General features: G+C 61.0%; 1 protein-coding gene across 3 annotated transcripts; it reads left to right on the top strand.

Annotated features, from left to right (window-relative positions):
• Positions 1-1,067: 1,067 nt before the first annotated feature.
• Positions 1,068-12,587, top strand: IL4I1 (interleukin 4 induced 1). Of its 3 annotated transcripts, none has more exons than XM_070499316.1 (8): positions 1,068-1,194; positions 3,120-3,258; positions 6,878-7,116; positions 7,727-7,839; positions 8,576-8,777; positions 10,745-10,813; positions 11,132-11,268; positions 11,569-12,587. In XM_070499316.1, exons 2-8 carry the CDS (start codon positions 3,222-3,224, stop codon positions 12,473-12,475), a joined length of 1,704 nt encoding a protein of 567 aa, XP_070355417.1. In that variant the 5' UTR covers positions 1,068-1,194; positions 3,120-3,221; the 3' UTR covers positions 12,476-12,587. The 3 variants fall into 3 exon arrangements, with proteins under 3 accessions (XP_070355417.1, XP_070355418.1, XP_070355419.1); XM_070499318.1 differs by lacking the exons at positions 1,068-1,194; positions 3,120-3,258 and adding exons at positions 6,183-6,296; positions 6,735-6,769 and having other exon boundaries at positions 11,569-12,584; XM_070499317.1 differs by lacking the exon at positions 1,068-1,194 and having other exon boundaries at positions 3,085-3,258.
• Positions 12,588-12,603: the final 16 nt, after the last annotated feature.

The raw sequence follows: 12,603 nt of genomic DNA, 5'->3' as shown, positions 1-12,603 counted from the left end.
TCATGCTAAGCGGGCCCCCGATTGTGGCTAACGGTGCCCAAAGCTGCTTCCCGCAGGTGTGTGGCCCAGTTTCCCCAGCCTTCCCAGAGTCATGATCATGAGCCCTTATTTCCCTGGACCTTCTGGGGCTTTCAAGGACAGGTGTCCAAGTGGAAGCCTTGGAAGAGGGAGGGGAATGAGCCGGAGGACGGAGACCCAGCAACTCCAGTGGCTTCTCTTTGGAAGCTTCACCCCCTACGACAGTGGCCCTTTTGTGCAATCTGTGGGCCTTCATCCCTGACCCGTATCAGACCCCTCCAACCTAAAGGGAGGAGGGATGGGGTGGCCTCGAGTCCCCCTGCTTTGTATTTTACCGACATTTATTCATTCAACGTCCTTTTTGGAGCACCTGCTGCATACCAGATCCTGATCTGGCCTTGGGGTTATGAAAATACAGTGTTTCTCTGCTCACAAGGAGGTCATTGGCAGGGGCCACACAATGGGGGTAAGGAAAGTGTTTTTGAGCACACGTTTCCGGTGTATATAATATACCTGTTATGTTGCATCTTGAACATTAGTAAAGCTTAATTGCTTTCTTGCCAGCTGTATTTTTCAAAATAAAAAAGTGAAGTTCTAATATTTTTTTCCCCAAACCCTAAGGGACCTTGGGCTGTCCACTTTGAACAACACAAGCAATTACAGTCGTGTGCCACATAACGACGTTTCAATCAATGACGCGCCACATACAGACGGTGGTCCCATAAAATTAGCACCGTAGAGCCTAGGGGTGCAGTGGGCTATACCACCTGGGTTTGTGTACACTATGATGGTCGCCTAACGACGAAGTCGTCCAACGACGCGTTCCTCAGCATGCATCTGCCCCGTCGTTAAGTGGCACGTGGCTATAAGAAGTCAGGTGGTGGCCATGTGGCTGGAATGGCTGCAGGGCTCTGCTACTGTGGGGGAAATGGCCTGAACGGGCTTCCTGAGGGAGCCAGGGAGGGGTCCCCAAGGTTGCGACAGGACCAGCAGCTGACGGTGTCACCCTGCTGCTGATGGCTTCCTTGTAATTACAGTTTCCCTTTCCAGGAAGAAAACACACAGATGCGCCTCCCTGCCCGTCCAGACACATGGCCTCTGCTTAACTTCCTCCTCATTAATTAATATGAAGACAGCAAATGTGGTGACTAAATTTGGCATCAGAGGCTTTTAAAGGTGAATCTCTCCTCAGTGAGCTGTTACTGCATTTCTCCTCCCTGTTTAGGGAGAAGAGTGGCACTTGGACTTAGGGTGATGGCTTTCTTTTAATCGCAAAGAAACCCTCAGATGACTGCCTCCCCGATGGCACAGCCCCCTTCCCCAGGGTGGTGTCCCTACTTCAAGTGCCAGCTTGGCGTCCAAAGAATCAGGTCTTTGCAACAGAGATTCCCAGAGCAAGAGCAGCCTTGGTCTCCCAGGGGAGGCTGAACAAACGATTCCCCCTCAGCCGTGTGCTGGTGACTTTAAAAGCCGGCTCTCCGTGGTGGGGGAAGGCCTGATTGGCAGCGGAGGCCCATTTCCCTGGTGTAAATCCTCCCACCCTGGCTGATTGCAAGCCACCAACGTGAAGTCACCGAACACAAATTTGGGGAACTGGCACACACTAGACAGATACAATTAATTCAAGCCATGCTGTGGCAGTCATCCCACATATAAAGTAAAGGAAGATGGGCACGGATGTTAGCTCAGAGCCAGTCTTCCTCAGCAAAAAGAGAGTAAATATAATTGTACGATGCAATCAAATAATGAGGAAGTGATGTTTTGAGTATTTACTGTTTTTAATAAAAACCGTACATATTTATAATTTTTTAATAAGGGCTTGCAAAGCAAACCAAAAAGAAGATCCTGGAAATGAAACATTGGGCTCTGGTGAACCTGGAGGAGCCAGCTCCAGACGCCACTGCTCCCAAGTGTTCAGTCAACTTCAGTATTGTCTGGGTGCCATGAAAGTCTGCCCTCAGACCCTCAGGACAGTGGCGCTCTGCAGAACTTCCCAGGAACGAGACCCCTCACTCAGAAGCCAGCTCTGCTTCTGGGCACCAGCCAGCCCCCAACTGGACTTAACTGTCCCAGGCTGTCCCTGTGCCTGTTCCACGGCTGAAGTGTCCCACACACCCGGGTCTCCAGGTGAATCACTTCAAACACCAGTGATTCACCTGGAGACCCCCCCACCACACACACACCTCCCCTCCAGAGAGCATCCTGGCTCACCCCACGGCCTCCGAAGATTTCCCCGAGGCAGAAGCCAGACCCGGGCTGCTGCTCCGCCAGGTTCAGGCCCAGCCGGGTGCCATGGAGTCACATGAGACCCCCTGGTTCTTAGGACACAGACCCCAAGTCCTCTGACCCAAAAGTGACACCGATTGATGAAGACACTCAATATCACGCAAACACAGCGTGGGCTCTTATTTGAATCTTGATTCAAACCAACCAAATGTTAAAAAGAAATTCTGAGACGATCAGGGAAATGTGGACATTGAGTCAATGCCATTTTTAATGCGATAATATGGCATCATCGTTTTATTTTTTAAAAACCAAATAAGTTGTTATCTTTTAGAGCAGGGGTTGGCAAACTACGGCCCCATTTCCTGTTTTTGTTAATAAAGTTTTATTGGGACACAGCCACGCCCGTTCCTGGCCACGTTGTGGCTGCTTGTAGGGCAGAGTCGAGTGGGAGAGGAGGACCGTATGGCCCAAAAAGCTTCAGGGTTTTTCCTTTTAGAGCTAACATTGGTTTATAACAAATTTGAGGCATATGTCATTATATTTTGACTTCACTATAGTCTGTACCATGTTCACCACCAAAAGTCTAGTTGCCATAAGACTCAAATATTTACAGAAAAAGTTTGCCGACCCCTGTTTTAGAAAAACATCCTGAAGTATTTACCTACAAAGTAATAACATGTCTGGGATTTGGTCTAAATTAATCCAGTGGGGGAGGGAAAAAAAGTGAATGAAACAAGATGAGCAACTAGGCGATGAATGCACTCAGGTCATCCTGCCTCTCTGTTGTGACATGTGTTTGAAATCTTCCATAAAAAGCTTTCGAGAAGGGAGGGCCTGCCCTCCACTGCCTCCCAACCGCTCTGACCCCACACCAGGACCCTGGCACCTCTGGCTTAACAAGGACAAAGCCATCCCCATTCACCCCGGTTCTGCACCCACCCGACGATGACTTCTGTGCCGGGCTAACTGGAAAGGCCATGGGTGCTGAGAGAGCCCCCCAGAGCCAGCCATGCAGTGAGTGCCCCCCAGGGCCCAGGGGTTCTGGAAACGGGAAGGAGGGGCGGGATGGCTCTGTGGGAAGGGGACCCCTGACCAGGGTCAGGCCAGAGATCAGGGGGCCTCAGGTAAGTGTGTCCTCTGTTCTCTGCCCCCCTCCCCCTCCCAAGTTTGGACCCCTGGCTTCTGCCTGGGCCCCTGGCGTCCCCTGGGCGGGCCTTGCCCTCTCTGAGACTCCGTGAAAATTTTAATACCAACCGCTCAGGGTCTTTGGATCAACTCAGAGAAAAGACCGTATGTAAGGTGCTAGCCCCGAACATCTATCTCTGTGACCGCTGTCACTATCAACTGCCCTGACGGGCCACAGAAGCCCACGGGGGCTGCGGCCAGCTCTCTGGCTGCTTCCGACGTGACCTAAACCCCATCAGAACCGTCCTTGTGGTTCTAGAAGCAAACCAAATAGGGTAGGGTTTTCTCCCTGAAGACAGTTCTTAGCTGGAAGGATTGATGTTGTTTTCTAGAAACTCCGTCATAAAACCAGACTATCCCAAAATGAACTGAAGCAAACAAATACGTGATTTGATGGGAAGCCCCAGGCCTTTCCCCCCACTGCCCCGCCCCCGCTTCTCGCTGTGTGACCTGTCTCCCACCCACAAGCCTAGGAAACCTAACCTAACCCAGCCCCTCTTTCCTGACTAACCGTCCTAGTCCATACCCCAAATTCAGCCCTAACGCCCGTCTCTGGTGTTATCAGGAAGGACTCTGGAAGGTCCAGTTATTTCCACTAAAGCAGCCCCCAAATTACTCATTATCTGCTGACCCCACAGCCTCTGCCATGTGGCCTTCCGGCATTTCTTTTCCCGCCGGCCGCACCCAGGTCTCCGTCCTGGACACACCTGGCTGTTCTTGGGCGTCCCGCCCAGCATCAGCCAAACCCTCGCCCAGCGGCTCTCCGCCAGGCCAATCTTGCCTCCCCTTCCCCCGGGGAACGGTTGGCAATGTCTGGAGACGTTTGTGGTTGTCACGCCCCGAGGGGCAAGTGCTCCTGGCACCTAGTGGGGAGAGGCCAGTGATGCTGCTCAACAACGCACAGGACACCCCCACCGAGACGGCCCCGAGGTGTCAGTAACACCGAGGCCGAGACCCCAACCCGGCCCGTCCGCAAGCTCGAGCTGGATGCTGGTCACAAAGTGGTTCAGAACGCAGACCACGGGAGCAAACGCAGCTTCTGCCGCGTCTCAGCCGGTGACTTAGCTGGGCCTCAGTTTTCTCCACTGTAAAATGGGGATGGCAAAACCCCCCTTGTCCGAGTTGTTAGCGGGGTGGACGAAGGAGGCGGCGGGAAGCGTCTGGCACGTGGTACTAACCAGTACTCCCTGTCATTTCCTCAGCAGCAAGGGGACTGACCGGGCCCTGCCCGTTAGGATCCCTACTCTCCTGGGCGATGCGGGCTCCCGATTCTGGGTCGCCTCGGAGAGTCCTGCTCATCTCCCTCGCGCCCCTCCCCCGCTGACTCCCTGGGTCTCTTGGGGGAGGCCTGCCCTGCACCTCTCTTCCTTGGAGTCCAGGAGACCAGCGTGGGAGACGAGGGGGTCGACTCAGGGCCCCCCGCAGGGCCCGCCCAGCCGTTCTGGGGAGCAGTCCTCCTCGCCCACGCACAACCCAGGAGCCCCTTGGCTCTGCCGCCTGCACCCCTTTCTGCTCCCCTGCTACTTCTGTTCCGTCCTCTGGGGGGACATTGCCATGAAGCCAGCAAGCAGAGGGGCCTCTCGGCAGGGGGCAGCGGGGACTGGGGGGATCCGGGGCCAGCTGGTCCCCAGCTCTGCCGTTTCCCACTGTGGGACCCGGGCCCGTGCCTTCCCTCTGCGGGCCAGGTTCCCCCTCCCTCACAAGGCGTCTGGGATGAGACAGAAATCCTGCTCCATGTGCGGCTGCCGTCACTGCGAGTAAGGTCATAATAGGGTGGCGCTCCTTATCTTCTGGGTCGTTGTGGGGGAGGCAGGCAGGGTCTGCCGTGGAAGGGCCTTCCCGGCTCCGAGGCCACGGGCAAGTCCTGGGGTCCTACTCTGTGGGCCCCCTCGGCATCTCTGAGCCTCAGTTTCCTCTGTCCACCGTGAGAGCGGAGCATGAGCTTGGGGCCACCTCGGAGCGCTGTCGCCAGGACAGTCCCCCTCGCTGCTGTTCCGGCTGACCCGCGCTCTTTGCTTTCTCTCGCGTTCGGTCTCTGAGTCTTGTCTAGCTAGCTGAGTTTGTTTCCTTCTTGGCCACGGCTCCCCCTCAGCCGTCACATCATATGTTTCTGAGTCACTCATATGCCCCTCCATCAAACCACAACCCTCTCTGATTTACTGTTCGGACTTTCCCATCCTGGTGCTACAGCCTCTGCTGCCCTCTGGCTTTCCTCCTCACCAACGGCCTGGTGCCCCCTCTCACACCCCAAGAAAAATCCCCCAAATTGCCCTTCCACCCCCAACCACTCCAAGGGACTCAGTGCTGTGCCCGCTTCACGGAGGGGGACACTGAGGCTCAGGGTGGCCGTGTGGCAGGGAACGGAGCCTGCGAGGGCCCGTCAGGGTGTGGTGACAGCTGACACAGAGACTCAGGCTGTCAGGGCACACACAGCCCCGAGACCAGAGACCCCCTCTACCCCTGCCCCAGGAATGAAGGAGGCAAAGAGAACCCAGGAGGGCAGACACAGGGACTCTGCGATCAGGGGCTCGGGCAGGTCAGGGGATGGCCCCGCCCTTGGCATGGTTACCTGAGCATTTATTTCCGGCCTCCCAACCACCCCCAGAACTATTTGGGGCAAGAGGAAGAAAATAGACTCATTTGCTTCCTCCTGACGCCCCTTTCCCCTGGGCGCCCCCTCCAGACTCAACTAGACTCTGAGCCCCTGACCCTGCAACCGAGGAAAGTGGTTTCATTTCTCCCCAGCCCCATTTCCCAAAAAAGAGGGGAGGGCGGGGCTTGGCTAGTGAAAGGACAAAGAAGGGGGACCCGGCAGACGAGTGGAGGGGACAGAAGAGAGAGGCGGTGTGCTGTCCACGGAGAGGCAGGTAGAGAGGAGCTGGCGGAGAGACCCGGGCCCACAGAAATAGAGACGGAGGTGGGGTGCAGGAGAGAGGAACAGAGACAGACAGCCAGACGGGCAGGAGATGAGAGAAAGAGGGACCAGAGAAGAGAAGGAGAGACAAGAAAGCAGAGAGCTGGATAAAAACTGCAAGCGAGGCAGGGACGGGGAGGAGGGCAGGGATGGGGAGGAGGGCAGGGACGGGGAGAGGAGCGCAGGGACGGGGAGAGGAGGGCAGGGACGGCGGGGGGTGGGGGGCAGACAAGGAACACAGAAGCAAGAACTGCTTGAACCGGGATCAGCGGACCCATCCAGAGAGACAGGTGGCCGCCGGGGCTGAGACAGGAGCTGGGCAGCCCACAGGCTCAGGCTGGGGTGGGACACAGGCCCCCTCACAGTGGCCCTCGCTTCCCCTCCCACCCAGACTTCATCTCCCACCACGAGTCATGGCCTCGTTGGGTAAGTGAGCAGGGGAGGGGGCACAGGGACATGGCAGGCGGAACCCGCTTTTCTCCCCCCCACACACATCCACACCGGCCTGCCCTCTGACCCCGTCCTCTCCCACAGCCTGGCGCCTCCTCGTGCTCGTGCCTCTCCTCCTCAGCCTGGCGGCCTCCCTCAACTGGAATGCTGCCCACAGCCAGTCCCCTGTGGAGAAGTGCATGCACGATCCTGACTACGAGCAGCTGCTCAAGGTTGTGACCTTGGGCCTCAATCGTACCTTGAAGCCCCAGAGGGTGATTGTGGTTGGTGCCGGCGTGGCCGGGCTGGTGGCGGCCAAGGTGCTCGGCGATGCCGGACACAAGGTGAGAAGCGCTGCTTGTGGTCCACCCTGAGTTTTTCCTGCTGCAGGCTGGGAGTCCGGGGTCCCTGCCGAGGGCGTGGGGTGCTGGGCGGCGGCAAGGGGGGCTGTGTGTCCCCCGTGGTCTGGCGCGTGAGGCCTGAAACCGCCCACTCCAATGGACGTGAAGCCCAGAGGGAGCATGCTCCCTCTCATCCCAGAGGGAAATCTCTCATCGAAACCTCCTCCAACCTCCTGGGGGAATTTGTGTCGGTGGAGATGGAAACTCCACCCAAGGGGAAGTGCCCCCTGAGGTCTAACCACTACGGCTCTCACCGAAATCCAAGAATGAGAAGAGGCGGGGTAGGAGAAATCTCCCCACTCCTGAGCTGGGAAGTCCCTCCACGATCTGGCCCGCAGCCTTCCTGCTGCCATCTGGCGTTTTATTGTACCTGCTGGCTCCCACGTTCTGTTTTCCTGCCACCCCCCCCCCGCACCTCCCCATAAAGAAAGGGGTCCTTCTCTCATCTGGGTCTGTGCTGCTGTGGCGGTGGGAGGCGGGAGCTGGCACAGGGTGGCATGGGCGGTCAGTGGGAGGAGCTGAAGGGCCCTGCTCACCGCTCCCCACCCCCCAGGTCACGGTCCTGGAGGCAGACAACAGGATCGGGGGCCGCATCTTCACCTACCGGGACCCAAATACGGGCTGGATTGGAGAGCTGGGAGCCATGCGCATGCCCAGCTCGCACAGGTGAGGCCTGACCTGGCAGCCAGGGCGACGCGCCGGGGCCACCTCCAGCCCCACCTCCAGTGCCCGGACTCAACCAGATCCCCACTTCCATCCCCACACCCCTGCCGGCCCGAACTTCAACACCGACCCCAAACCGAGCCCGCCATCGAGTTGAGTCTAGACTCAGACTTCAGCTCCATCCTCTTCCTACTGTCAACCTCACCATCTCCCGGCTCCAGCCCGACCACCGGCGGCCTGATTTCAAATACTCAGACCACGCATCTAGCCAGACCGCTAGTTAGCCCCGCCCAGCCCCTCCAGACCCCCAGTTAGCCCCGCCCAGCCCCTCCAGACCCCCAGTTAGCCCCGCCCAGCCCCTCCAGACCCTCTAGTTAGCCACGCCCAGCCCCGCCAGGCCTCCAGCTCTACCTCCCCTGACCCTGGTCCCTTCCTCGTCCCAAGCCCCCATCCCGCCCAGCCTCTGTCCCCATTCCCACTTCAAACCCAGTGAAAGCAAGCCCCACTCCACACCCCATCCTAAACCAGTCCTGCCCTCAGCCTGCCAACCTGGCTCCCATTCCATTCCCGTCCCCGGCACCGATGACCCCAAATCGAGCCCCGCTCCAGCCTCATGCCCATGCCCAGCTGCCCTACGTGCCCCCTTCCCTTCCCCGAGCCCCGGTGGGCAGACGGGCCTCCTCCTCCCCGCCCCCCCCCACCCCCCCGCCCGGCCCTCACCAGCCTCTCCCGCCCTCAGGATCCTCCACAAGCTCTGCAAGAGCCTGGGCCTCAACCTGACCAAGTTCACCCAGTACGACGAGAACACGTGGACGGAAGTGAACGGCGTGAAGCTGCGGAACTACGTGGTGGACAAGATGCCTGAGAAGCTGGGCTACAAACTGTGCCCCAAGGAGAAGGGCCACTCGCCGGAGGAGATCTACCAGATGGGCCTGAGCAGGGTAGGCCGGCCAGCCCGCTGCCCTGCTCCTCTCCGCGCTTGGCGGGCCACGCTCCACGCTGATGCCGTGCACCCTCGTCCTCTTGGGACCACGGCCCAGCCTCCTCCCTGGGCTGGCCTTCCTTCTCTCCCTCCTCCTGGTCTCCCCATCGCTGGCTCTTCCATCTTTAGTTTCCCCGCAGACACTGCCCATCCCCAAAGCGCCATCAGCCTTTGGTCTCTGATCCCCGTCTCCCCCCACGCTGTCCTGGACAACCTCACCATTCCAGGCCTCTGGTGTGAACCTTTGATCTGCAGGCTGATGTCTTCCAGACCCTTCCCCTGAGACCCGGACCTATGTCCATCTCCCCCTGGCCATTCCCCGGGACCCTCCAGCTCCCACTAAGCTCAGCGTCTCCCCCTAAACCCACTCATACTCCCAGGTTCCCCCATCTCACAGTGGCCCCATCACCCCCCAAGTCACGAGGCCGACCCCCAGATGCCATCCTCGATCCCTACCTCCCCCTCCCCCTGTCAGTCGTCAGCCACATCCTTCCTGCCCAACTCTCTTGAGTTGGGGACCTCTCTGTCCCCACAGCCTCGGCCCCAACTCATCCCCCATCCTCTCCTCTGGACCCTCAGCCTGTCCCTCCCCTGTGCACAGCCCCCCAGGGCTCCCCAGTGCCTCAGCCTCGGGTTCAAGCCCTGAGCAGTCTGGCATCACCCACCCTGCTAGCCTCATCTTCTCTCCTCCAAGAAATTTTTGTTACGCCCCACAGCCTTCATGGTGGCCCCAACCCCCCGGCTCTGGACTCCTCGTACCTGCCAGGCTTGGTCATCTGCACTCACACCTACACCCATGTGCTTGCTGCCTGCCCTGCCTGGAGGCCTTTTCCCTTTCCCACCCAGGGAACTCTGGCCATCCCTCAAGAACCAGCTCCCATGTCCCCTCCTCCAGGAAGCCTTCCCTGATGTCCTCAGGGAGGAGCTGGCCTTGCATCCTCTGGGAGCTCCTAATTGCCCATTTCCCCTCAGGGACAAGGGTGGGCGCCAAGTCTGGGCCATTTCCTTGCCCTGGCACGCCCTGTTCAGGGAGCCTAGGGCAATGCGAGGTGAAAGGTGAGTGAGTGAGTGAACAGGCACATCCTTCGAGGGTTTCCTGGCCACAAGGGAGAAGCCAGGTGGACAAAGAAGAGGGCAGCGAGGCTTCCAGGAGGGGGCAAGACTTGAACAGAGCAGCGAAGGATGGCCACTCGTGTGCCAGGCCAAGATGAGGCAGGGGGAGCCAGCGTGGTGGTGGTGGGGTGGGCTGGGGGAGGAGAGGCGGCCACAAGGCTGGCCCAGGCACTTGGGCTTGAGACACCTGCCTCAGCGACCGCCTCAGGCTGTGCTGTAGGACCTGAGCTGCTGTAAGAGATGGTGACCAAGGGGCCAGCAGGGGCCTCAAACGCCAGGGTGAGGACTGGGACTCTGGCTCCCGGCGCTGGGGAGCCACGGAGGGCTTCGGGCAGGGAAGGGACCAGCGGACACACCGCCTCAGCAGTCAGGCCCCGTCAGCGCTGACAGATGGCAGGGGGGACTCTGTCTCTGTGCCCACAATGATCGAGGTGGCAGATAACCCCTGAGCCCCAGGAGGACACAGCACTGGCTGAAACAGACAGGACCCCTGCCTGCACGGAGCGCACGGGCCAGCACAGCTATAAGCCAAATAACGCCCAGCCCGGATGCGTGCGACAGTGTCTGGGTGGCCGAACACCCGGATGAGGGCCATTAACGACTCGGGAAGACTTCCCAGGGTGGTGACAGCGGAGTCGCACCCAGCGGAGAGCGGGGCTGAGCGCACAGCATGGGCGGAGGCCTTGGGCCTGAAGAGGACTGGTCCCTGGGGCCCGTGGGCGGGAGGGGGAGGTGAACCCCGGTCTGGACTCCCCGCGCGGCGTCCGAGGTCCTGTCCCCTCAGCTCAGCGCCGCCTGCTTGTTCCACCGCAGGCCCGCAAAGATTTCGAGACACTGGGCTGCAAACAGGCAATGAAGAAGTTCGAACGGCACACGCTCCTGGTGAGAGGGGGGCCTCGCGGCGCTGCCTGAGAAGCAGGACAAGGAGGGTGCCCGTGGGCTTCAGCCGGGAGGGAGTCAGAGCGCAGGGACCCGGCCCCCAGGCCTGCCACCGCCTCCCGCCTGACCCGGGGCTGGACAGTCCGCCTCTCAGGCTTCAGCTTCCCTCAACTGTCACAAGAGGGGGGACCGGATCGTGAAGGACCGGGGACCATACCAAGCCCACGGTGGTGTCCCAGAACCGAGCGGCTCGGCCGGGCCGGGGGCCGGAGCGGGCAGGTGCAGCCTGCCTGGGCCCTGACCCGGGTGCGCCGTCCCCAGGAATACCTCCTCGGGGAGGGGAACCTGAGCCAGCCGGCCGCGCGGCTCCTGGGAGACGTGATGTGCGAGGACGGCTTCTTCTATCTCAGCTTCGCCGAGGCCCTGCGGGCCCACACCTGCCTCAGCGACCGGCTCTGGTGAGGGGCGGGCCGGCGGGGGGAGAGACGGGCGCCCGGGCGGCCGCACCCGCCCGCATCCCGGGGGCCCGGGAGGGACGGGTAGGAAGGGTCCCCGGAGGCGGCGTGGCCCCGGGCAGAGGCGGGCTCCCGCGTCCCGCAGTTCCCCGCTCCCCGGCCTGGGGGACGTCGGGGCCAGGCGGGGGCGGGGCGGCACTAGAGGTGAAAACCAGCCCCGGGCGGCTGGGGGTGGGCGCTGGGGCGGGGGCCCTGGGGCGGGGCAGGGCCCGAGAGCCCGCGTCACCTCCCGCCCGCCCGCAGGTACAGCCGCATCGTGGGCGGCTGGGACCTGCTGCCGCGCGCGCTGCTGAGCTCGCTGTCGGGGCCGGTGCTGCTGCACGCGCCGGTGGTGGCGCTGAAGCAGGGGACGCAGGGGGTGCGCGTGCACATCGCCACCTCGCGCCGGGAGCGGAGCATGAAGGCCCTGGAGGCCGACCTGGTGCTGCTGACGGTGAGCGGGCCGGCGCTGCGGCGCATCAGCTTCTCGCCGCCGCTGTCGCGCAAGCGGCAGGAGGCGCTGCGCGCGCTGCACTACGTGGCGGCCACCAAGGTGTTCCTGAGCTTCCACCGGCCCTTCTGGAACGACGAGCACATCGAGGGCGGCCACTCCAACACCGACCGCCCGTCGCGCCAGATAGTGTACCCGCCGCCGGGCGAGGGCGCGCTGCTGCTGGCCTCGTACACGTGGTCGGACGCGGCGGCCACCTTCGCCGGCCTGAGCGTGGAGGACGCGCTGCGCCTGGCGCTGGACGACGTGGCGGCGCTGCACGGGCCCATCGCCTACCGGCTGTGGGACGGCAGCGGCATGGTCAAGCGCTGGGCGGAGGACCCGCACAGCCAGGGCGGCTTCGTGGTGGAGACACCCAAGCTCTGGCGAGCGGAGGACGACGACGGGCCGGACTACGACTGGGCGGTCCCCTACGGCCGCATCTACTTCGCCGGCGAGCACACGGCCTACCCGCACGGCTGGGTGGAGACGGCCGTCAAGTCGGCGCTGCGTGCCGCCGTGCTCATCAACAACCGTGTCAACCGCGGGAACGGGCAGACGCGCGCGATGCCCAGCCACCCCAAGTCCGAGTGCGACTTGGAAAAGGGGGAGGAGCCCCACCATCCGGACCTACGTATTTTGGACGCACCGTACGTGACCGACAAGAGGACCCAACATTAAAGTATTTTTGGAAAAAGCCGTGGTCCTGCCCTCTCCCTGGCTCTGTCGCTTCCCCCATGTGCATGGAGCAAAGCCACTAGCCCTCGCGGTGGAAGGGGCTGCGCCTTCCTGGAGTCCCAGAGGCTGTC

This window comes from Equus asinus, chromosome 26, assembly GCF_041296235.1.
Source record: "Equus asinus isolate D_3611 breed Donkey chromosome 26, EquAss-T2T_v2, whole genome shotgun sequence".
NCBI lineage: Eukaryota > Metazoa > Chordata > Mammalia > Perissodactyla > Equidae > Equus > Equus asinus.
This window is presented reverse-complemented; position numbering and strand designations above follow the sequence as displayed.

Bases quoted from the DNA above. Each gene is read 5' to 3' on its own strand.
- IL4I1 (XM_070499316.1), top strand. From the start codon at position 3,222: ATGGGTGCTGAGAGAGCCCCCCAGAGCCAGCCATGCA. The intron at 7,117-7,726 runs GTGAGAAGCGCT...CCCACCCCCCAG, and splicing joins TCGGCGATGCCGGACACAAG to GTCACGGTCCTGGAGGCAGA. The intron at 7,840-8,575 runs GTGAGGCCTGAC...TCCCGCCCTCAG, and splicing joins CGCATGCCCAGCTCGCACAG to GATCCTCCACAAGCTCTGCA.